Below are 25,497 nucleotides of genomic sequence, written 5' to 3' on the forward strand. Positions count from 1 at the left end.
CTTAAATTAACATTTAAACTGTGAGACAATGAGACGTTTTGCATTATTTTCTCTTTTTTTCCAGTTGTTTTGTTTAATTTAAAATACAGACAAATTATTTGACATTATTGAATATTAATTTAGAGTCTAACGCAAATGTATTTTCTGAAATAAAGTATTCTTTGCTCAGAATTCATGATGATTTTCTGTATATCAAGGATGTATTTAAGTATTTCTCTGATGGAGCAAGTGACTGTTATTCACACAATAATGTGTTTTAATATGGCCTGAAGTGATTTTTCCACCACCTCCGTCTTGACAGGAAGTGAGTTATTCTCATGTTCACCTCCTTGAATCTTCCACTGGGTCCAGAAGACCAAGCTTCAATGCCAATGTGGAATTCACCTTCATGCAACAAGTGAGTTCAGGAAGTGAATTCAGGTGTTTACACACGTTTGACAGGGAATCCTACAAGTTGGATGGAAGTGAGTCTGGACTGCTGCCCGAACACCCCGACGGCAGCTGTGTTTGTTTGGTGAATCACAAAGTGCAAAACATAAAACTGCCCGACGTCCTGTAATTCCGCTGCTCCTTGTGATCTCAGAACCTGCTCTGTGGATCAAAGTGGACATGGAGGTGACAGCAGATGGATCTCAGGAGTCTCCGCACTGGTTCTCTTTGAGCACATGTGCTGGCGGGTGTCGGCGTCCAGCGCTGGAGCGATGATGTCGACGGTCGATATTAAACTCATCTATTAAAAATTCAAGAGCGACGTCGGTCATCTGGAAGGTGTTTCAGCTCCTTCAACATCTCGACTCTCAGATGTGATCGAGGTCACTCGCAGGTATGACTTTCCCAGCGATACAGGTTCCTGCTGGAATATGAAAGCGTATTAAACCTCACATCAGTCGCTGATTAAATAAGAATTGGTCTTGCGGGACCCAGGAACTCGCTCCCAGACTTTTAACTCATTCATCTCCTTTATCTCAAACAGTGAGCTGGAGTCAACCCCAGACAGACCTGGAGAAGAGGGAAGGTTTTCCGTCATCGATCGCCAAACTCTCCGGTAGATGTAGACGATTTATAGCTCCATCAAAAAGAATCTTTCAGTCGATGTTTTCAGCAAAACAATTCCACTCGCTATTCTCTCTCACAGCAGGGTGATTCTCAGCTATGGACACGTATGATGGTCTTAGACTCAGGTGAAACATTTCCACTCCAAACCATTTAGGTCAGAACTCTTGGAGAAAAAGAGACACAAAATGCCACTGAAAGTGCATTTAATGTACTTTCAAAAGACATTTTTAAAAGGCACAAAAGCAGGAATAATAAATAGTGGGGGAAGTGTAAAATAAACATAAATGATTTAAAATGGTCACGTCTTTGGGGAAAGAAAAAAAATGAACAAACAAAAAAGTGAGTGGAAATAATTGTCAAATCAAAAAACTGAAATCCCTCAGAAATTGTAGATGGAAGTATTTTCAGAATTAGAACGTGGGTTTAAAAACGTGAACACAATTTGGAGCCACTCTTTGACCCATCGTCCATGACTGACTGACAGGTCAAGTCTACTCATTTTGATGGATGTGACTTCTTTGTTTTCTGAAGACATTCCTGAACTGCCGTGAGAGCTCTTACTCAGCTTTGGTCCCCTGAGGAACCGCCGAGGGTTCTTGAGTTGAGAGACGTCTTTAAGGTCGAATGAAAAGACGGTGAGTTGGCACTGAATTTGAAGTGGAATTCCAGGCTCTGTCGGTTAATCATTACATGTTTCTGCCAGTTAATGGAACATCGAACTCTCTCTATGAAGACGAAGAAGTGAGGAGCAGCTGACAGTCTCTAGTCGTGTCAGACCTTCCCGGGCACCTACACACACACACGTGTCCCCAGCCGCCGGACACTTCCACCCGAGTGACTCCTGAGAAGATGCAATGGAGACACCACCCATTATCGCAGTCCGAAGACTCAGAGCGAGTGAATCCGGCGCAGTAAAACTTCCTACTCATAAAATGGCTTTTGCAGGAGTTACTCTGTGTTTTTCCGTGTTTATGGATGCAGTGAGTGGTAATAACTGTCACTGGGTCTGATGCCTTTCTTGGCACCAAACAAACAATCATAACCCATCTGGCTCGGTGCCATTCATCCATTCTCTGACTGCTTTCCCCAAATTAATTGGTGGTTGTATTGACGTTTACGAGGTGATGTGAGGCGGCCAGATCCTCCGCGCGCGGCGGTAAGTGCTCCACCATCGGATTGTTCTCCGAGTAAATGTGAGCGGTGACAGATCCGCCGTGACACAGAGCAGAGAGTCCTGCACGCCACTCTCAATGTTCCTCACCGCAGCGAAATCCGACTCACCAGATAATCCCTGAGCTTTACCAGAGACAGAGCTGAGGTGGAGTCAGAGGTCGCCCCGGGTTATCGTTACCCGGTCACACTGAAAACGTCAGGAATCGCTGACTCTGCTGTTTAGACCTTCCACTTGATTCTGACTTGGCTGGTAAAAACAAAAGCCTGTTTTAAAATTCTCTTTTCGCTGATGTCGGCTTTCGGCAGAACCAAGAACAAGATGCTCATATGATAGCAATAAGAAAAAAATATACTTTACATGCTTAAATTAGTCACTGGAAGTCTCCCTACATTACCGATAATCGGCCGCACCAAGTAAGACTGCAGTTAGCATAGGCGGCTCGTGAGCCACATGCGGCTCTTTGCCCAGTTTCATGCAGCTCTTCACCAAATGAGCCGCTGAACTGGCTGGGATTTTGGTCAAGTTGAGATGATCGTTTATACAGGAAATAAGTCGAAAAAGTAAGAGCTATTCCGGCAAAAATTCAAAATATGGTTAGAAGACTTTGAATCGCGTTTTACCTTTGGAACATAAACAATACGTGCCCCCTGCATTCAATTCTGATGAGACTCGTGGTCTTCAGACTTGGATCACCATCAGATCCACGATCAACACAACATGACTTATTTCCGCTCCAGTCTGCAGCATTGCTCCCACACACACACACACCGGCGCGACATTATTGGTGGCATGAGCCACGTAAAAAGTATATGAATAAAATAAATTGCACACACATTTCTATCTACACTGCTTCATCTTTCAAAGAGGATCGCGGTAAGATGTATGAATTAAAAAAAAAATGCACAAGAAAGATATGCCAGATGCGAACCGACAACCTTGTGACACACAGGGATGTGCTTTAACCGCTATGCTGCCGCAAAATCACGTGACCAGCTGTTCAGGTGAGCCCTACTGCCTTGTTTGTACATAGTCGTAGGATGACACTTTGCTGCAATTCAGTAAAAGAATGTGGTTCTTAGCCTCCGACTGGTTGGCCACCCCTGAGTTAGCATCTTAGAAAAACTGCAAGTTGTTTGCTAGCAAGGTAGCTGCAACGCGGCCCCTTTTCCAGCAACCTGAGGGTGACACACCCGTAAATGTCCGATAAAATCATGCTCTGAATTCATAGCTGAATGCGTCTGAAGCTATGCGACAAGATGGCGACACTGCTAACCGTTGCTAACAGACAGACCACGGGAACTATACAACACGGCATGGACTGAGAACCGGAGGGAATTGAACATTACGACTTTGCACCGTAGTCATTAGCGCTGCTAGCTGTTCCCCCCTCCCTCGATGAATTAAACTTAACAATCCAAGCTTCCTCTTTCAGATCGAGAGGCGCTGCGCTTCTGCGGACAAACGCCCCAGCGGGTGATTAAATCCAGGCCACGAGCTCCAACACTTCTGGGGCGAATTTTCCGAAAGCAAAGGGACCTGGCGCCGGGCGTCCTGTGTATTTTCCACCATGATTCCTGCTTGGCAGAAGCCTAAATAATAAAGCTCTTTTTACTCAGCTGCCCGGGGATCCCTGTATACAAACACTGGCCTGACCCCTCCCTGGCTTTTGCTGTTTTAACGTGACCCCACGCCCCTCCTCTGTCCTGAAAAACCCGGCCCCGCTCTGAGGAGGTCAAGCCCATTTATTTTACTAGCTGGACAGTAATTGGATTGAGGGAAGAGAATCCCAGGTGCAGCTGCTGTAAGTCTTTCTTCCTGCTCACCTCTGGAGCCATCATTCATACATGCACCGCGTCACGGAGCGCAGCCAGTGGGAGTCACGGAAATGTTGCCGAGCGGTGATGAAACGTTCATTCATGCGGTTCATGTGTGGAGGTGTGTTTATTTTACTACCACGCAGGTTGATCTGGTTCCTCAAAAGCTGTGGAGGCGCGTCGCGGCCAAGACTCACAAGCCTCCTGTGCTCTGATCGGACGGCCAGCTTTGAAACCCGAGGTCGCCAAAGGAAGCGGGTCCCAGAGCCGCCCCGCACCTCTTTATGAAACATTAAAAAACCGGCCATAATTCCCCCCCTGGACGCCCTTAATAACGTGTGATGTGCGGTCGGAAAATATACCTTATATCCTGAGAGCGTGTCACCTGGTGCGCCCACTCTGCCGAGGTGACACGTCGCACTCTCACACCCAAAACAGTAGCACAGCCGCGGAGGAATGAAGGCGTTTTTTTTCTTTCCATTTATTACCGCTGAGCCAATTTTCCCAGATGAACGATAAAATGAAAACAAGGCAGGAGCCTCAGGGGTACAGTGAAAGACACAGGGCCTCAGTCGCAGGCGCTAATCAACACGTGCAGCGCGGTGTGACCGAGGGTCTGGCACACGCCGGCCTCACGCTGTAATCCTCACAAACCACGCCGTTAAAGGTGCAATCGCTAGTTCATGTCACGGTAATGTATATTCCACAAGGTTGTGGATTAGGAAAACAGCATGGCCGGCTCCTGCCAGCGCTGAGGTCGTGGGCACTGGCTGGCTGCCCCAACTGGCCTCAACCTGACTTATTGTTGTTGACTTGAACATCTATCCACACTTCTATTTTCCTTCTCCTGCGCTCCCTGGGTTACACCTTCAAGTGAGGGACCTAAAACGCTTCAGTGTGTCCCTGGTTTGGAGCAGTGGTTCTTAACCCGGGTCTGATCGAACCCTAGGGGTTCAGTGGACTTGCTGAGGTGATGCCACGCATATCTGAACTGGTCTCTCAAAGCAGTTCATGTTGTGCACCAGTAAAAAAAAACATACACCTATGTCTTGAATTTGAAAAAAAAATCTTATTATATATAAGGGTTCGGTGAATGCACATATGAAAGTGGTGGGGTTCAGTACTTCCAACAAGGTCGAGAGCCACTGCTTTGGAGGCCTCCCTCCAGCAGGACACGTCTGGAGCAGCTCACCTGGGAGGCGTCCAGGAGCCACTGCCTCATATGGAGGACTGGGCCCATCCTGACGGAGTCTGTCAGATGTGGTTTCATAACCTTTCAGTCATGAACACACAGTGTTGCCGGTCAACGATCTGTGTTTCATCCATCAGTGTGAGTTTTTGCAGATAAGATTTCAGATCTTATGTAGGTAACTGTCTCACATAGCTGGATGTACAACAGCACACAGCAGAAATTCCTTTTAAATTTTCAACTTCTATATTGTTTGGAAGTGGCTCGAAAACTTGTTCCAGATCCAGGCGGCTTATGTGGCGCTTTTCAAACGGGTCTGAGAGTGAATCGATTTTTTTTAAGTCTGGTTCTGGGTCTCCGTCTTTACGCAACTCCAGTCACTCTCCCATGTACTTGTCGATTTAGTCATCTGAACGTGCACCCGACGTGATGTCTCTCCGAGAGCAGCGCCACATACAGGCCTGGCCTGTGCATTACGTTTTTCAGTGGCGATGCCTGAAATGAATCTGAATCAACTTTATTATTATTATTATACCAATGAGGAAAGTGCTTTGGAATAAAATAAAATAAAATAAAATAAAAAATTCATTATTACACACATTTTACACACACATTTTTAAACCAGCAGGGAAACGATTGGATCATTTCAGTGTGGATGTAGCCTCACTGTGCTTTCACGCCAAACGTGACACAAAAGCGACGTTCGGGCTCGCAGCTTCAACGCGATTCGCCTGACATGTTTCTAACAATGTCATATAGAACACTGTAGTTGTAGAATCTGAGCTGGAGTTCAGAGGTGCTGAAAGTCACACCTCACCAAGTGACTCTGAAGGCAGCACCCAAAATTTTCAGCCTCTCCCATCCGCTACACTAACTATAGACCTGCCCCCATCAGAAAGACCAACTTCTTGTCGCGCGACTTCAGAGGTAAGGGAGGCCTCCCAAGTCAGTGTGAAGCAAATGAAGCGTCACCAAGTCACGTGTCAATGTACAGTTAGAAAGAGGCTTCTAGTTGGGACATGGATCGACGGGTAGATCAAGAGCTTAGCTGCAGTTTCTCCTTCCCTCACAAGCGAACAAGACCCCACCATACTGGAAGCCCTCTACTAGCAGGGAAACACCTAAAAACCCAGCCAGGACATCTCCTCCCCTCCTGGATGCTCTTCACAGTTTCTGATGGAGCAAAGACAAACCAGAACCTCCAGATGTGTCCAGAAACTGCGGTCTCTCCTGCTGCTTCACACCAGGAGGCCCCGCGTTCCAATTGTCCTGGAGGTTTGGATGAAACCAGAGTCCTGTCCAAGGGAGCCAGTTCTCCCCGGTTCCCTCCTCCGCCAGCCCGCCGCACCACCATGAAGGAAGCAGGCACCAGATGAGTCAGTACGTGAATATTAAATAGGATGTTGCTCCTGAAGCGGTGTCAGCATCAGGAAGTTGACATCACCTTATTTTGATTCAACAAATGTGCCTTTCTTTTCGGGACGTCACAAAAACCCTTTGTCTGATTTGAATCATTTTTCTATGTAGTGGCCGGTTGCTACGCGACAGCAAAAACATCACTCAGAAAGATGACAACAATAAGAGATGTGACACTTTTCTTGTGTAACTGACACACTAAAGCTTGGACACGTCCAGCCTCTGCGACCTCACATGTAAACATTATGTCCTTCTCAGGCCAACGAAAGGTGCCTGTGGATCATCAAAAAGCCCTGTGTAGTAAGTTCTTCCCAGCAGCCTTCACACAACAGGTTTCATTCAAACGTCCATCTGTAACATGTGTTTGGCCTTTAGAACTTTCCTCTGGGGTCACACCCTGCGAGACCTGCCTGTCTGCACTTCACATATTCCACCAAGAAGGTCGGGACAAGCGTGAAGCTGTGTTGTGACACACACACACACAGGACGCAGTGTGTTGACAGCCACCGAGCCACATGGCAGGGTCACCGTGTCACCACGGCTTCATGAATGCAGCGTCTGAACGGCGAGTTTCTGAATCCTAAACTCCTCCATTTAGCTCCGAACGATAACATTTCTGGACGTCAACCTGGAGCAGCAGGAAAAACACATGATATGATCTTCAACGGCCAATCGCTGCCAAGGATCAGTCACTGGCTCACTTCAGAACAATGACATCATCAGAGAGACTCATGGCAACTGGTCCTTTGGCCTCAAACGCGGATGATCTCACCCCAGAGCTGCTCTGTCAACTTTATCTCCTCATGCTGATGAGACGTTTATGGCGCCATTTATTCAGAGCAGTGATTCATAAACACAAGTCTTCGCTGGATTGATGCAGGCGGTTTGATGCGACAGCAGGACGCGCAGTCAGCTGGAGGCGTTACTGTGACACGGTCGCCACCGTGTGGTCAAACGATACAAGTGCATCATTTAAAGCCAGCGCGTATCATCAAAACTTTATTCCGTGTTAGAAGAGAAACAAACCATCTTCAATCATGTCCCTTAGTTGTGCTTATAGTTCATTGAAAACATTTTAGAAAACGTTTAAAAACATTTTTTTAAAAAGCTGGCACGTATTGTTCTGGGGTGGAGGAATCAGAGTGGATACATTGCTTCCAATGTAGATCTGTGCACAGTGACGGTGGCTTCATAAGGGCAGTAGTACTGGAGGCGTAGTGTCTGCTGGCCAGTTCACAGCATCAGCTTCGTTCATTTGTATTTACATGCTTCGTTTCACCACTAACACTTGACAATTTCAAAACATCTTGAGTAGTTACACTGTAACTAGCGCTTCGTGAGTCGGTGTCTAGATCCTGGCTTCACTGATGACAATGGGCTCCGACACACCTTCGTTCTCCATCCTTCCCTGTAAAAGAAAAGACAAGTTTTATCAGTATTCACAGGCATTTCGTACAGAGAAGCTGGCATCCAGCAGCGGTCGTCTGTAGAGACATGTATAGGCAATGATGGCGGGTGATTTGGCTCCTAGTCTCAAGGTTTGTCTGGTTGTTGCGTGGTCAGAACTGTCTTTCCTCCGCCAGTGTGAGTTTTTGCAGATAAAATATCAGGTCTTATGTATGTAACCGTCTCACATAGCTGGATGTACAGCAGAAATGCCCTACTCACACATCATCACTGTTTACAAACTTTTAAAGTTTTAAAAGTTTGAAGTTCTATATGGTTTGGAAGTGGCTCGAAACTGCGGTTTTGGGCGACTTAAAATCAAACCAAATTTATTGAGCGACATAAAGAGTAACTCACGACAGAATCACAGGGTGATAGAGTGCGAAGCCAAAAACAGCTGATCACCGAGCGCCTACCTTTGTGCATGGGTCTGCTGCGCAAAGATTTGAGATTTGAGTGCAAGGTTTGATTGGTCAGAGTTGGGAAAGGGGCGGAGTCTCTGGCTTGGATAGCAACGCCGTGGCTCCGTAGTCTTGACCCGGCGTCTTCCCCTCCGCCTGGAACAACAGCTGCTGATCACTCATTCACAGACACGCGGCCAGCCAGTCATGGCGGATTTGGATTCTTATGTAACAGCCACGATCAGAAATCATCCACTTGAGCAAAGTCACGCAGTGAAGAGGTAGAGACGAGAGAATCACAGCGCTGAGAGGAAACTGGGGTCCCAACATTTCAGCTCCCGTTTACACCGCAATTATGGTTTAAAGCTGAAGAAGCACATGACTCTTGCTGGGCCAGACACAATCCTTCTCTACTTCTACTCAACACGAAAGCATTTCTGCGTCACTCACTTCTTCTTTGGCCAGGAGATTGGCGTTTTGCCGGCGCAGGTCCGACTTGATCAAACCTGCAGGAGGATCAACAGGTCAGTGTGAGGCAAAAGGCAATATCATCATCTGTCCAGTAGGAGGCTCCAGCGCACGCTTTCATTTCACTCCTACAAAAGCCTGTTTTAAGGCTTGGAACGCATTGTTTCTTTTTCCATTCATAGTAACGCGAAAAATCGATTCAGATTTCGAACAAATCGCTTCTCGAACGGTGGTTGAGAACCCAGGTGCCACTGTATATTCAAATGAATCAAAGGGCTGGGCAGAATAAGCTAAAACTACCTACTTTGAGGTGAGAAATAGATGAATGTAATGTTTGTGTGGAATGACATCAATGACACGTTGAAGCCTAAACATAATTGAGCTAATATTCAAGGCCACTCTACAAATAATGGACCAAACATTGCGCTCATCGTTGCCAAAATTCTCTGCTCAAGTTACTTCAGATTGATGAGCTCTAGAACAGTGTTTGAGTGCGCCATCTAGTGGCGAAATGCGGGAAGCGACAACTTCCTTAAGAGTATTATATTAAAGAGGTATTTAGTGTGAATATGAGAGTTGTTGGCACCGTACCTCGCATTAAATTAAAAAAACTATAAGAAACATTAACGATTTAAAGTTCTACATTCGGCTGTATTTCTATCCAGAACATGAAAGCAGTCGCGTATATTGCAGCGTGGACTGAAATAAACAATTCACTGAAGCATTTGAGAACTTGAGTCCAGACTCAATGGGATCACATGAAGGTTTTAGTGGACGAAAATCATCTCAACCGAAAGGTGACAGACTCAGACTAGAATGGGAAGCTTCAGGACAATCTGTGAATTTTCTGAAACTATATATATATATTTAAAAACTCTTTAACAACTTAAAAATGTACTTGATTCCACAAATGAATCTGCGGTGTCAGCACCATGAATGAGAAACTGGAGCACAAGATGCAGTCATGAAACTGTGTAATGATTAACCTAAAGTAACACCTTAACAACTCAAAAATATAAACCTTATCAAGCAAGCTGCCCATAAAGGAACAGCGGGTTTACGACATCCACCTCAAGATAAATACCTCCCGAATCATAAAATAAACAAACAAATAATCTGAATTATTTCTTTCTTCAGTAAAAGTAAAAATACAATAAATCTCAAAGTGAGAGCCCTGGTGATGTTGAAGTGTTGTATAAGTGGCAGCAGTGATACTCCATTTACCTTCTGTGGATAATACAAAAGGCCTTTTTACATGTATTGTATTTTGAGTGTTGATTTCTTATCTCTCCAGCAGACAATGATTTATTTAAAGGGCTCATGTGTTTTGCCTTATTGATGTGCGAGAGGGTTGTGAGCATGATACAACAGCAAGATGGCGCCGAGGCCTCTCACCAGTTATGACCGTGCCAATGAGCAGGAAGATGCAGAGGAAGATGTTTCCCGCCAGCGTGCCGTAGTTCTCGATGATCTTGCCCTGGGCGATGGTGAATATAATGCCGAACACCTGTGGGCACAAGCGAGGGAAGCATTATCTCCACGACAGTGTGTTTGACTAGACGGCAACCAGTTTATGAATAAGTCCACAAAATTGCTTCTTGTTTTCAGTCAAGTTCAGCTCAGCTGTGCCGCGACAAATAGAGAGAGCTGAGCTAAAAGGCAAAGCTCTCTATTTACCAATCAGTCCTTGTCCGACCCTCACCTATGGTCATGAGCTGTGGGTCATGACTGGAAGATGGAGATCGCGGATGCAAGTTTTCCCCACGTATGGCAGCGTCTCTCTTAGAGATAGGGTGAGGACTTCCGTCACTCAGGAGGGACTCGGAGTAGAGCCGCTGCTACTCCGCATTGAAGTGGTTTGGGCATCTCATGAGGAGTGATTTAGGCACGGCCAGCTGGGAGGAGACCCAGGGGTGGACCCAGGACTGGGTGATCTGGGAGAATCTCAGGATCCCCCAGTCGGAGCTGGTGGATGTTGCCCGAGAGAAGTGAGTTTGATGTCTCAGGCTGCTGCCCCCTTGACCCAGCAACAGATAGGCTTATGGATGGATGGATGGAACAAATACATCCAACATAGAGTGAATCATGTATCTCATTTGAGCCCTTTACTGAACCCAGTTTTCACACATATATATTCTCACTGGAGCCAGAACAGAGAGCAAGAGAACACAGAGGGACATTTATGTTGAAGTCTCATTCGTCGGTAGGAGTCAGACACTCACAACACTCAGCCATTTCCCAGATATTCAGCAGATCTATCCATACTCTGAGTCGCTGGCAGCACGAGGTGCATTGAATAAGTTCCAAAAACACATCACATTAGAACCTTCCTTAATCCCTGCTCCAGTGAGAGGCCCACAGCCGCCTCCCATTAGAACCTGGCTGGAACACCTCTAACAGGAGGCACCAGGACAAAAGGGCTAAAGGCTTCTCCTTTAATTCCTCCCCAGATGGCTGAGTGTCTCACCCCATCACTAAGAAAGAGTCAGCCCGTGAACAAAAGCATGATCTTGTTCTCCAGTTCGCCCACAGCTCCACACAAGCAACAGAAAAAACAGCGTCCTCATGACTCATAAGTACTGACACTAGCAATTCCAACTTGCATTTAACAGAGGACCACTTGGTTTCTGGACGTCGTATCTTGCATCTGGATCTTTGTCAACAGCTGGTAAATAATAGAAAAGATGATCTGAGTGTGGTAACATGAGCACACTGCTTTAACAAGGCTGACACACAGTGATTTTATCCTGTTCCACTTAGAAACAATATGTCCATTATACTTTAGCAGAACGGACAGATGTGTTACAAGAACATTAGCTTGTCCATGTGACCTGTCACAGGGAGAATCACATGTAGGAACTGCCTTCATATTCCACTGCAAGCTTCAGGTTTACATGTCAATTTCCTAGCTGTCAGAGTCTTAAGCCACCAGATCAGGGACTTGTGACTTGCTTGACACAGTAGTAAATGACTCAACTTGACTTGAGGGTTAAGACTTGATGCCAGCTGGAGACTTGCCCATGTGTGACTCAGACAGAGACTCGCAGTTGTGGATGTTTCCCTTTGTGCCCACAGGTGTAGACAAAACAACTCCCATCCCAGTGACTTCAACAACAGCCGGTGTCTGTAGCAAACTGAGATTCCACCCTTGAGCCTGTGAAGCAACATTCCATCCGTCTCTTTCTTGCCCTCTAGTTCGGAGGTTACCTGTGCCGAACAGTTCAGGAGGCCGGAGGAAGTCCCTTCTGACTCTGGATACGTCAGCTCCACAGCAAACTCAAATCCAAGAGGCAAGTATCCTGTCATGAAGAAGCTGGAAGCAGGAGCACAGAGATTGTTTTGATACAGTCCACACACACATATATATATCGCTGAGGTTTAAGGTAAAGTGCTCCCGATCATATCTCAGGGAGGGAACACTCATTCCAGAACAGGACAACAGGTCATTTGGCTTGGTTCTGAAAGAACGATCTCTGCTTTGACACACTGCACCACGGCTGGCTCCGACAGATGACGGCAGCAGAAAGGCATCCATCAATATCAGTGACTCATGGAGTGACATGGCGGAATCATAAAGCATCAAATTAAAATCCGTGTTCCATGTTTTCTGTGGTGTTTACAAAACAGGACGGACCAGTTTCATGAACTGCAGCCGGAGAGTACAAGACCAGCAGGTTCTTTTTTAACAATTAGCTGTGCTTCAGTTGAAAAATAAAAAAAAGGCCTGGAGGCACAAGTCGCACTTTTAGGTCTGGAACCCTCTAAAACAGTGACTCTTAACCATAGGGTCGGGGCCCATGGTTGGGCCACGAGTTTCTTTGTTTCATACCTTTGGGCCTCAGTTTTAATTCATTAGCCACATATGGTGGTGTGTCACTCAATTGACTTGGCAGCTGCAAATCTGTGATAGTTAACAACTATGGAGAAGTTATTAAAAAGAAAAAATGATAAAGAAAGTGATGTCGCAACAGTAAAGACGATGTTCATGAAAGCACCTGTTGAAGCGGTTTTGAAAATGAATTAGAACATTTTATGGCGATACTTTCATTTACACTGATATCTTCCTTGGAGTTTAAATAAAATATATAATTTTTATTTTAGGATATTTAGAAATGGTTTTATTATATTTATTTTATTCTGAATTTTATTCAGTTTTTCTCAACAGTTTGCATCAAGTTAATTTTTTTTTTTAAGTAAATTTGATGAACATGACTTGCACCTGCTTCTGCTGCTGGTTGGACTTTTCTCTGACAAATACCTTCGCGATAATCACATGGTTTCATATCATTTCACAAGGTTTTGGTTTGTTTATGTGTAAGTAGATTATTGATCACAAATGAAGTCAAGAGTAATGACTCCGTTTTATGACTTAAATGGGCCCCAGGTCCATTTGTTCTGGGAAAGGTGGGCCCCCGAGATCAAAAAGGTTAAGAACCCCTGCTCTAAAACATGACCCAAACACCATGAACTAGACTGACTTGTGTCCTTATTGCTGCGATTGTGAGGATCAGTGTCGGCGGCCTGGGCACATGAGCCCACTGAACCCTCGTCCACAGTTGAACATTAACCTCTTCAGGATATAATGTGTTTATAAAAAGTTACACATTGGTCATAAAGCTCCAAATGAGCTGTGAATAAGTGTCAGCTTGACTGGTCAACTGATCCGTGTTCCACAGTCAGTCGTCGACGCAGTGAAGGTTCCGTCTCCACACCATGATTCAAGGTGTGTTTAGCTTGTGCACCCAGCCAAGTTATGCAAATCATCAACCGACATCAGCGGCAGGTCGACTCCCACAGTCGGCCTTTGTTCGGTGACATCGCAGGGATGATAGAACGAAAGGAAATGCCCTTCCGCCTTGGGCAGGCGTGGGGTGTCAGACTGATGATGGCGCCGTAACTCTGGACACATGAGTGTGAGCGGCGGAGGAACATGCTTCCTCACTGCAACAGAGTGAGGCAACCACACTAGCGCCCTTCCTTGTCCCCGGGTGTATTTTGAAGCCGGGTGGGTTGCCAGGTCAGCGTGCCCAAATCTGTGCCAGGGGTCACCAACATACACCTGGTTCAGCTGTTATCTGTCAAGAATTGGCTCTGTAGTTAACCTATATAAGAGGACGGGGCAAGAGAAGAGGACGCTGACGTCTGTTTGACCCAGTTGTGGTGTAGTGAAACGGACGAGGTTCAGGGTTGTTTACCCGAGAGATCCAGCCGTGATGAAAACCACCCAGAGGTGACCGAGACTGAGTGTGGCAGCGTAGATGATCATCCCCACCAGGGTCATGCAGTAAATAGCCAGGGTGGTCTGCCTGGGAAAAGACAGAGTTCCAGATGAAAAACAGCATTTTCACTGCATGTCCTGTCGAGGTTTCACAGACAATGAGTGAGAGCAACACATGATTGACGCGCAAGGACTCGTCCAGTCGATCTCGGCAACCAACACATAGCAGAATTTACAAGAACTAAATCCACACTTTTAACAGTAATATTCGCAATTTCATACCGCATTACTCCAATATGTATTTCACCTACTGACCACCTAGTTTAAATCATTTGATAAAGAAGAAAATCATTCTGCCACTGGCTCATTTTTATTGATAAAAACAGAGTTAAACATGATCTTTAAAATCCTACATCTGCTTTTTTACTTAACTGAGGGACGTTAAGTTTATTTGTTTGACTCAAACAGCAAACAAACCACATACACAGGCAAATAGTTGAGTAGTTGTTTGTTCTGTATACTTCTGCAGAGCAAACTAAAGCACGAGGGGAGGGTCCTTGACCTCCTGGGGGGAAACACTGCCCCCCACCAGAGATCAGAGTACAGCACGTGGCACCTGTATAAACAGACTTTGGTGCGGCGACCAGAGTGAAACAGAGAGTAGTGCTGTTCAGCGACAGAAGCTTTGATTTATTTCATGGTCAAGCACAGATAAGATGTTTCCCTTACTTGTATGTTTTGGTTCTGTCCAGCCAAATGCCACAAATGAGCGAGCCGACCATCCCAGCGATGACGATGGTGAGGCCGATTCTCCCAGCGTTCACTTCTTCATTCTGCAAGGTCAAGCATGAGTGAGGATCTCAGCGCTGGCACATGTCACTGGGAGGTGCGTGAATCTTACTGGATAATGCTCGATAATCATTTGGTTCAGCAAGGTGCCCACAGCATAGAAACAACCAACATTCAAGCCTGTGAACGCAAATATTAGGGAATATTAGTGTGGAAACATGACAGTGTGTTCGCAAACAGACGTCATCCAGCGCTGCAGGATCAGTCTGAGCATCAGAGTCTCATAAGACGAGTCGACCTCTGACCTAATTCAGGTGAAGCACGAGTCAGCTTCAGTGTAGCAACCAGGTTTATGCTTATAGAAAAGATGAGACCAGCACACGCGCATGCTAATAATAATGGAGAGGGGAAGTGAAGGTGACCAGTCATGAACTCTTCAACTGCACCCAGCTGTTGAGTCGAAAATAACATCAGTGCGCTTGTACTGAGAAGTGATCGACACCTTTCACCGACACCAGGGAAATTCACTTCCAAAGACTCGGAAAAATCTTGGTGGGGAAATAAAGACTTACACTAACTTACTATATATTGCGTTGTATCGGTAAGCTTTGTGAAAACGTACAAAAATATGGATGAAAGGCTCCGTCCGTATCCGGATCTGTAGGTAACGTTGAGCATCAATGGACCTTTATTGTAACTGAGGGTCACACTGGGGTGTAGAACTGCAGTAGAATTCGTCTGATGTTGGTTATTTAACCCAGATTTAGCTGTGATTTGTTCTGACCAGAGGTCCCAATACACAAAAATCTAAAAAACTCAAAGGCAATACAAAGTGAATATAACAGGATTAAAATGAAATCGGGACTAAAGTGGTCCCCACCCTGCGGAAAAAGCTTATCTGAACCAGTAGCTGTTGTTAAACGGCTGTATTGATGGGTGGACCTTCCCTTCAGGAACACATGGAGGCTCAGACACATATCGTGAAGTGGCTCTGACTCTGTAGCTTCCAAACTCGTCTCCACAGTCACTGTCAGATTGTGCTTCGACTGAAGAAGTCATACCATACGAGATGACGAGGAGAATGAATGGCTTGTTCCGCAGTAGCCTGCAGATGGAGGCCGTGTAGGAGTACTGCTCCGGAGGGATACTCCGAGCCGTGGCCTGGGCCTGAGTGGGAGGAAGCTTGGGTCGCTCCTGGAACACTGGCACAAGGACAAAACACAGGAATGTCAAGACTGGAAAATGATCCACAGCACTAAAATCCAGAGACAAAACTCTCCGTCTCTGGCGACTCAGAACAAGTCTACACATGAAATATTCTGTCTGTAGACTCCGCCTCTTGTCCAGCCTCAGACCCTTAACAGTGTCAGAAGTGAACGTCTCTGTATCTGGCAAACTTCAACACAACTATCTTTAAAGTGATTTCACCGTTGGTAATGGAAAAGGACTTGCAAAACCACCTCAACGCCCCCCTGAATTCTCTCACTCACCCTGCTAGAACAAGCCGACACAGAGCCGCTTTGTGGTTGTTGTTTTTTTTCCCGCGACTTCCCTAAAAACGTTTCTTTTTTTTGCATGTTGAATGCAAATCTAAATGCCAGTTTGCCCTGGTGTCTGACTCACAGGCTGCAGATGGAGCAGCCATCAGGGCAAACCTGGCACTTATGTGTCAGGGGTGTTCGATGTGTCACAGCACGAGCAGGTGTGAATTCCACACAGCAGGCCGAAAGTGCAGCTCCGCACGAGGGTTAAAGGAAGACGGTCTCCTTTATCATGATAAATATTGAGACAACACACAGTTTGACGCCAAGATGGACATGACAGTGGGATGTTGTTTGCTTAGCCTGTGACATCAATAAACACGAGACTATATAACTCAGCGAGCGGCCTGAATACCTTCAAGAACCAGGATTCTTCATGGGTCAGAGGGGGGCGCCGAGGGGTTCTAACTTGGGGGGTGAGGATGAGATCCTGCCTGCTGGGAGCTTGCAAGTTCCCATGAACCATGCAGCAATATGGCTGTTAGGTTGCTCAACTGACAGGTAGTGAGAGGGCTTCGCTGCTGTGCAAGTCATTCATGCAAGTCATGGGGTGACTCAAGAGACTATGAAGTTCTAGATGCTCGGATGGGTCATACTTAATCGACTTATTAAACCCAGAGAGACATCAATATCCAGCATGTAGATGAGAAACTTTCTGTTGGAACTAAAACTTCCCGGTGATAAACCAATATTTGCAAACCCATTTTAATGGTGGCCTGAGGTTTTGCTGACAAACCTCAAGAGTCCCGACAGTCCCATCTGACCGCGTCCATGGTAATACTATGGAATGCATTCATGAGCATTCTTTTGTGCTTCTGAATGGGCGATTCTTGCATGCGCCCACCTCGTACCACTCCAAACTGCAAGCAGAACCGGTCCCCCTCCTGACCACTGCAGACACTGCCTCTTTACAGACAGAGCCTTTCACAGAAATATAAAACGTGTTAAAACATCCTAACAAGTGGAAGAGTGTGGCCATCGGCGAGAGAAAGGCGTGAAATGGAGAGGCAGCATTATTACGTTGACTAGCACTTGCATCCTCTCTTCACTTCCTCTTGCTAGGAAATGTTTCACTCTGCTGTGACGATCAAACAGATCGAAAAATAGTTTTGCTTTTCTGTGCACTGTGGGACAAATATAGCATATGTATCTGACCTAGAGTCTGCTGGGCTTTCATAATAATTCATTACATTTATCATAGCCATCATATTGATGGGGACATTTTTCAGACTACAGCCAACGTGTTACCATTTTTTATCGTGACTATGTAAGAGCCAGACCTTGTTTTAACAAACTGTATTTTGTTGGAGTAAGACAAAGAAATAATAATCATAATAAATTCAACCACACCTTTTGAATAAGGAAAACTAATAATAAAACTTCATAAACATAAATAATTTTAGAGTATTTTAGTTCTAAAAAAGTATTTTGTTGCCATATCTGCTCCAACTACAGTCAGAAAAACAAGGACAACGGTGCAACTACAGACTTTTTGGGAAAACTTCACTTCAGCACCGCGTTTATATTCAATGACGAAGTGAGTTTCTGTCTGTCTTACAAACCTGTCTGTCTTACAAACCCAGTTTATGATGTTTCATAGCACTGTAAGAGGAGAAAAGGCGGGACTCAGTATGTCGAAAAGCAACATTTCACAATGGACACATCAAAGATTAAAGTCAAAACTGCAATTAAAACTATACCACACAACTAAAACTTAAGTGTCCACAACTCCTTATTTAAACATTTTCAACACCACAATCACATGTGTTGGTACCTCATACGCCGTCTAATCATTAAGCTTGTCTGAAACTAGTAAACTATCACAACAGGCACAGCCCTGGTTCCCATATTTTGTTAAAGATTTTCATCGAAAACTTAGCTAAGGCCATCCATATTTCACTTCAAATTTGCAGCAGATTGTTGGGACTCAGCCAGGCGGCCATATTTGTTCACTTAAACTGAATGGAGCTCGATAAACACAAAACATCTTGTTTTTATGTGAAGCTACTCAACGGTTGTGATCACTCATGAATTGAAAAAAAAAAAAAACAGTTCCCCCTTAAGGAAATGCCTGAGCACTTCCTAGTCATCACTTCTGTGAGTCGAGTCAACGCCCCGGCGACTGATCAACCGGGACGCAGGCGTTGGGGCAGAAGACGCTGACTTGCTGAGGGAAAGTACCGACAGAAGAAGGAAGGAAGGGAAAGAGGAACTAGCGCTGACGTTCTGTTCACGTCCTGAAGCCGGTCACATGACAGAAACTGTAGGCGTCCCTGATGATGACACTGTGGCCCAAAAGGTCACAGCAAAAACGTCTAGTGGGTCATGGTCATGGTCACATGGTCTCAGTCTCGCTGCTGTGTGTGGTCAGTTGAACAGCAGGGGGTGGCTGAGTCTCTTCTTTTCAGAGCAAGTTAGAGAGATGTCATGTGAACTGCTTAAAACTTAAATATACTCTGGCATTAATGAAGCATTTTACAATCATTTCTTCAACAAATGAGTTGGAATAAGTGTAACTGAATAATCAGTAGCAGACAAAGCTGATTTATGTCCAAACAAATCACCTCAGGCAGTTAAACCAACCATGCGTTCTTTAGTATCAAGACAAAAGGCTCATAGTGCAGCTGAGGACGACTCTCTGTGTCCTGGTGAGTCTTCATCGTCATGACAAACCTTCCCAAAATTGATCTTCAAGGCATCGAACTGAAGAATTTGATACAGTCTGAGATGGTTTCAAGCTCTTCAGTTCATGCCTCACATCTCTGGTGTCCTTCCAAGGTGCAGTTTCACGACTTTAAAGAGAACTATAGGAAAACACACTCTCCAGAAGTTGACCTTACCGAAGACGACAACGATGAAGAGGAAAGTCGCCACCCCTGCTGTGATGTAGAACATGATGCTGATGTGATGAGCCAGCTCATCCATGTCGTCTACGTTGGGCACCAGGATGGGAGGCACGAGGAAGCCGATGGCGATGCCCAACTGTGAAGGACACCAGGCGTGTTAGACCTTCAGAGAGAGTCAGCCACACAATGGGCCGAACAAAGTACCAGTCATGGGTCTAAACAGTTGCATCAAGCATCACAGTGGTTTGATTCTGACCGCACACAGCGTCTGTTTTCACCGCTGACTCTGCCTCCTTCAGGCACAAACTTACACCTACTTTCTTATCTTTCATCAAACTCCCTTCCTACGTTATTCTCTTTTGGGGGGAAGGGAGTAAATTCCAGATCAACTCCAGCCATGTACTGTCTCTGTTTCTTGTAAAAGAGTCTCCTGAAAGCACTGATCTTCTGAATCTAGACCTTCAGTATCACCTTGTATTGGAGGTGATCGTCGGACCAGATTTGGCCCCAGGGACAGGGGTTTGACACATGTGAACCAATAGCACCACACGGTGCACAGAATAACTGAACATAAAACTTGACCTCTTTCTTCTAAAATATCAAACATATATTTCATCAGCAGCAAATATTGATAGTGCTAAGAAAAAGAAGCACTTTCACCAATTCTACTGCGCAATAATGGCTTTATTATAGCTTTTCAGGATCCAGTTTTGACATTTGCGTGTGTAAACAATGTGGTTTAAAAGATTATTATCATAAATCCTCTCTTCATTTCATTAAATCAGTGTTAAATATCCTGCAAAAACCTCAAGAGAAGCACAGGCACATGAACCACAAACAGCGGTTCAGCGTTGTAAAGCAGTTTAAAAGCATGTCATCTGATATTTAGTTGATTTGCAGAAACCGTAGAATCAGAATTTCAGAGAGAAATTCCAGTTCTAGGAATTTCCCCTTCAATTCTGCACGCCTGTTTGCTAGCAACAGTATCACTAGATTCATAAATAGTTTATATATAACCATGTTTAAAATAACACTGATAAAAGGCTGTAGAGAAAAATCCAGTCCTGCCTTCAGTGAGGCTGTAACACAGGAGAAGTAAGTCTGGATCAAACCTGGTTTCCCAGAACTCCGATAGAACAGGCAGTGGAAACCTCCTGTTCACCAAACCACACCGAGGCCAGGTAGGAAGGGATACCCAGGATGAACACGGTCGCCACTGAGCAGACAAACTGGCCGAAGACGGTGACGGGAAACAGGTTGGGATCGGCGCTGCCGACTTTGATCCAGGCGCCTATGGAGTTAAACGCCGAGCCGACTAGAACCACATCCCGGACGCCTCTGTTGTCCAGCAGCCACAGGACGGGCAGAATGAGAGGGATGTAGGTGAGAAGGTAGATCATGGACAGCCAATCGATGGTCTGAGAGTCGATGTTGTAGAACTTCATGAAGATGTTGCTGATGATGCTGTACTGGAGCCACGTGAAGGTGTTGCTCGCCGAGACGGCGCTAAAGAGAAAGAGCATGAGCCAGCGCCGATGGTAGAGTCGGGTCCTCGCCTCGCTGCCTAACGCGTCCGCATCCAACCGAGAGCCGATAGAGAAGGCTCTTCCTAAAGGTCCCGGGCTCCACTCCAGGGAGGCGAGACCTGGTGCGAGGTTCTTCTCTGGTTCAGACCCGAGCCAATCCTCGCTGCTGGACTCGCTGTAGCAACGAGAGCCTTTCAAGTTCCTCTTCATTGCAACGGCTCTTCTGGAGACGCAGTTGGAGTCTGAGTCTGTGTCCTGCCTGCGCTCGGGTCGGGGGTGAGGACACTGAGCTTCGTCAGCACGGATCCATCAGGCTGGTCATGTGACGTTAATTAGGAGCGTGCTCCAACTTTGTCCTGGATATGCAGCTGCTGCCGCTCAATAACAGCAAGACGTTCTCTGTTAAAGTGTAATGCGACCAAACCTAGATGGCAAATTGCACTGAGTCACGCATCTCACATTAGTAGGTGTCACCTGTCGGTTACCCACGATCTAGACCTGAAGCAGAACCTTCCACCCTCTCAGACCAGCACGAATGAATGGATGCAGGAAATACCTTTCGATGAGTCGGCGATATACTCCCTAGTTTTGTACTTCAGTGGAGGCCAGTCACGCTCTTTTTAAATACATTTGCAAGCCACATGAGGTGAACTCAATTTGCTAACAAAAACAATGCCGCACAGTGTGACGCCGATATTCGATTATAGATTTCGCCCAATAATTTCATTTACTGGACCGAACTTGACTCTGTTCAGGGTCGTGATGAAAGAAGCGCTCGGCTTGCGTCATGTGGAGAAAATCAAGTGGACAAATGTGAGGACGAGGCTCAGCATTATCCACCCACCGAACCAACCCATTCCCACCGATGGTCAAGAACTCTGGGTCACGCGAGGAAGCACGATGTGGGAATCCAGCGGATCCCTGAGTTTAACATGATGGGACCACTCTGACGGCAGGAAGGTCACAGGCTTAAATCCAGTTTGAGGCTTTTCTTCCCATTTTGGTCTTCAACCAAACAGAATAATGGGTGACAAAATGGACAAACAGGCTTAGGACTCTGATTCCACCAGCCATCTTGTCACATTTATCTTGTTACCACAAACACCGCTGTTTTTCATTCAGTTGCTTCTGGGCTTCGAATCAGACCACCAAAGAACTCCTTGTTCTTGGGCCATAAATTGCTGGCTCTTTGAGACTGGGTGGTAGCCGATCGTGCCAGAGTTGGCCCTAGCATCCAGCAGTCGAAAGGGGCTTTGACAAAAAAGGTTTGTTTCTGACAATCTGACTGTACAATAGCTAAAGAAAAAGATTTCAACCACATCTAGTGTTTCCTCTGTGTTTGGACAGACCTAGCGATCTATGTCAGCTGTGGAGGCCGTTGTAGTTTATAAAACAGCGATGGGAATTCTGCAATTTGCATAATTCACGTTGAGGAATGGAAAATGTCTGAAATGAAATAAAAGCCTTTTAATTCTCATAAATCTATGAATTAAACTATAAACTATGTTTCAGCATGATATTGAAGTCAAAACTTCCTCAAGCCACATGAATCCATCCATTGTGAGACTTGCATTTTGTCCACTTGAGGCCACCGTAGCTCGCACTGCCTGCGATGTTGAGGCTAAAATGAACGGCGAATATGTTTCTTTCAAAGACAACACCATTAATTCTTTCTCAATTGCATCACTTGACCAGTGTGTGGTCTCTAAAACCGGTACCACCAAGGTCTGTCACTCTCGTTCTTATGCACGTGCTGAGCGCGACGCAAACGGAGAATCTGCGCCGAGAGAGGAGAGAGAAATGACACGCTGACGTGTAAATGGGAAATAAATGCAAAGGTTGCTCAGCTGATTTAACAAAACAATGAGTTAAAGATCTTAAAGAAAGCAAACTTTCTTTCACATCCTTTGCTGACACCAGTGTGCAAACCTGACCCATGATCCAAGATGTTTTCGAGCTGTATTGTCAACAGTAACCATAGTAACGTTGATGATGCAGTGGACGCTGGATCGGCAGATTAGAATCAATATATTGATGTGGCCACTCAACCAAAACCCCTCATTAATGTTGACAAAACAGGCACATGGATGGAGGCAAAGGTGGCCCCTGAAGCAGGACAGCCCAGAGGGCCTACGCTGACTCATGGTAATTACACTGAATTTAAATAACAAGCAAGACCCGAGGTGGCGCCAACAATGACGTAAGAGGCAGCAAAACATGACGACTTAGTGCTGATGACTTTTCTTTAGGAATCAAGTTGACATATTGAGGACAAGTTGTTTTTTGTTTACATTATCCTAGAATGAAGAAGACGTTCTACAACCAGATAATGAGCATTTCTCAAATATTTATCAACCACTGTAAATCCATTACCTCATCTATTTCCCCATTTAACCAAATATTTGTTTATTTTTAAATTCTATTCGTTTGGGTGAATTTTCTTTTTCACTTTGGGTCATCGGTTCGGAGAATCCTTCCTGTGAGCAGTGAAGGTTGACGTTACTCATTGTTCTGTCCAGGTAGAAACATTTAAGGCACTGAAAGTAGCGCGTGATGTGAAGTGCAAAACAATATACTACTCGGATGAATAATATGGACCGGACATACTGTGACTCCACATCATGCACTGTTGTATCTCTGAGATAGTGGCCACCCTCAAGAGTGTGGCTGTTTTATTCCATACTTTTCAATAACCTAGTGGAAATGGAGGCCACCAACAAGGATGTGTTGGATCCGGTTACAGATGAGCTGCACACTTGTTTGGCGTTTTTGGGTCAGTATTCCCTTCACTTATGTTGAGCCCCAGGGCTGGGTGATGTATTGTTACCGTACCTGTCGTACCATTGTCATATGAACATTCTAGACTTTGCACTTATTTCCCACACTCAACGTCTCAAACCAGCCAATGGCAAAAAAAAATGCACCTCAAACTGGGGGGGACCGATTCAGTCCTGATGCTGTGTTCCCTCAGTATGATGCTCACATCAAGTACTATCATGAACAGTTGCACTCTGCTCACTGAAGTCTAAAAATCCTAAAATATATCACATCACTATATCACTGATCTGTCAAGGAAAGGAGGGATACCATTTCTGACGGGTAAAAAAATTAATTAAATTGTTTTCAATTCTTGCTTAAACCAGAAATTCCACGATTATATTTATTATATTATTATGTTTATTACATATTAAATAAAGCAGTCCGTAAAATGATCTGTAAATGGGAAGGCAGCTTTTTTCATGCGGTTACGACGAACTACTTCTATGAAAGTGAAATCAAACGAGTCTTATTTTGGAGGAAAACTACTAACAATAATTGCAGAGAGTGAGACAGTACTGTATAATGGGTGACTCGTTCGGTCAGTGGTCCCGTCCCCCTCCAGACACTCGGTCACTGATCAGCCCGGTGAAGCGTTAACAACCTGCTGGACTCACCTGGTTCCCAAACACTCCGATGGAGCAGGCGGTGGACACTTCCTCGGAGCCGAACCACACCGAGGCGATCTTGGAGGGCAGGCCCAGGATGAAGACCTGCGCGCAGGAGCAGCAGAACTGGCCGAGGAAGGAGACGAAGAACAGGTTGGGTTTGACACTGGCCACCTTCACCCACGTGCCGGCGCAGTTGAGCGCGGTGCCCGCGATGGCGATCACCCGCAGACCCTTCCTGTCCAGCAGCCAGGTCACCGGGAATATGAAGGGAATGTAGGTCAGCATGTAGATCATGGACATCCAGTTGATGGTGAAGGCGTCCACGCTGTAGAACTTCATGAAGATGTTGCTGATAATGCCGTACTGGATCCACTGGAAGGAGTTGCTGAGGGAGTACGAGCTGAAGAGCAGGACGATCATCCAGCGTCGCCGGTACAGAGCGGTCTCCTGAGCCCTGCCGTGACCCGCCAGCTCGGGCACCGCCGTCTCCAGCTGGCCACGGTTCTGGTTCGCGTCATTGCTCTCAAGCGCTGCTTTCTCACTCATGTCTCACTCATGAAACGCGTCCTTCAGTCACTCCGAACCTCCGTGATTCACCGTCTCTCGCGGGTGAAGCGGCATTCCACGACATTAAAAGCATAAAAACATACTTTTGAGCGGCTGGTCGGGCCTCAAACCTTCCGAATTAGAGCGAGAAATAATGGTCCCGTTTAGGCACAAGCATAACAAAGTAGAACTACTTTGAATAACGAGGGTTCCCCGTCGGAGTTTCGCTCTGTGAACACGTGTAGCAGGTCGTGTGACCCTCCGCCCGCTTCTCCTAATCCGAATCAGATCCACAAGTTGGAGCGACGGGCGGAGCTTCAGCGAAACGCCCATCACTCAAGAGTTTATCGACCAGGCGCCGCCGCTCTGTTTATCTTCGCGCGCCGGATGACGATAAATAATAATAATATAATCCGTCACAAACTGCTGACAAAAGCATCTTCAGTTCGCTAACATGCTAAGCTCAACACACCAACGGTTAGAAACTGTTTTTACTCTGCTCTCGGAGACGACTTAAAAAACGCTCGTCTACCGTCGTCTTATTAAACAGCGGCCCCTAGCGGCTACTCCGGTAACGCACTATTGTGTTGGGTCGGTGCAATTTCCGTGTAAAAGGAAAAAAAATCAGTCACGAACATT

At 45.7% G+C, this 25,497-nt stretch overlaps 1 protein-coding gene and 1 long non-coding RNA gene across 3 annotated transcripts; one reads left to right on the top strand and one right to left on the bottom strand.

The window, feature by feature from the left end:
* The first annotated feature begins 271 nt into the window (after positions 1-271).
* Positions 272-1,851, top strand: LOC128768699 (uncharacterized). The gene is made up of 5 exons (XR_008416265.1): positions 272-397; positions 584-823; positions 974-1,045; positions 1,588-1,691; positions 1,760-1,851. It is a non-coding gene; the product is annotated as an uncharacterized LOC128768699 (long non-coding RNA).
* A 5,622-nt stretch (positions 1,852-7,473) lies between these two features.
* flvcr2b (FLVCR heme transporter 2b) lies at positions 7,474-25,339 on the bottom strand. 2 transcript variants are annotated; one of them, XR_008416259.1, is made up of 11 exons: positions 24,319-25,339; positions 19,353-19,494; positions 16,033-16,173; positions 15,084-15,151; positions 14,912-15,015; positions 14,160-14,270; positions 12,172-12,277; positions 10,360-10,471; positions 8,947-9,002; positions 8,512-8,652; positions 7,476-8,057 (listed from the first exon to the last, which is right to left on the bottom strand). XR_008416259.1 is itself a non-coding variant. In XM_053881669.1 (10 exons), the coding sequence occupies exons 1-10, from the start codon at positions 24,856-24,858 to the stop codon at positions 7,998-8,000; spliced, it is 1,440 nt and encodes a 479-aa protein (XP_053737644.1). In that variant the 5' UTR covers positions 24,859-25,339; the 3' UTR covers positions 7,474-7,997. The 2 variants fall into 2 exon arrangements, 1 of the variants encoding a protein (XP_053737644.1); XM_053881669.1 differs by lacking the exon at positions 8,512-8,652 and having other exon boundaries at positions 7,474-8,057.
* Between the last annotated feature and the right edge of the window lie 158 nt (positions 25,340-25,497).

This window comes from Synchiropus splendidus, chromosome 12 (genome assembly GCF_027744825.2).
Source record: "Synchiropus splendidus isolate RoL2022-P1 chromosome 12, RoL_Sspl_1.0, whole genome shotgun sequence".
Classification (NCBI taxonomy): domain Eukaryota; kingdom Metazoa; phylum Chordata; class Actinopteri; order Syngnathiformes; family Callionymidae; genus Synchiropus; species Synchiropus splendidus.

Coding starts and splice junctions, on each gene's coding strand:
- flvcr2b (XM_053881669.1), bottom strand. CDS start 24,858: ATGAGTGAGAAAGCAGCGCTTGAGAGCAATGACGCGAACCAGAACCGT. Junction 19,495..24,318: donor TCGGAGTGTTTGGGAACCAG/GTGAGTCCAGCA, acceptor TGTCCTTCACAG/TTGGGCATCGCCATCGGCTT. Junction 14,271..14,911: donor GACAGAACCAAAACATACAA/GTAAGGGAAACA, acceptor GTCTTTTCCCAG/GCAGACCACCCTGGCTATTT.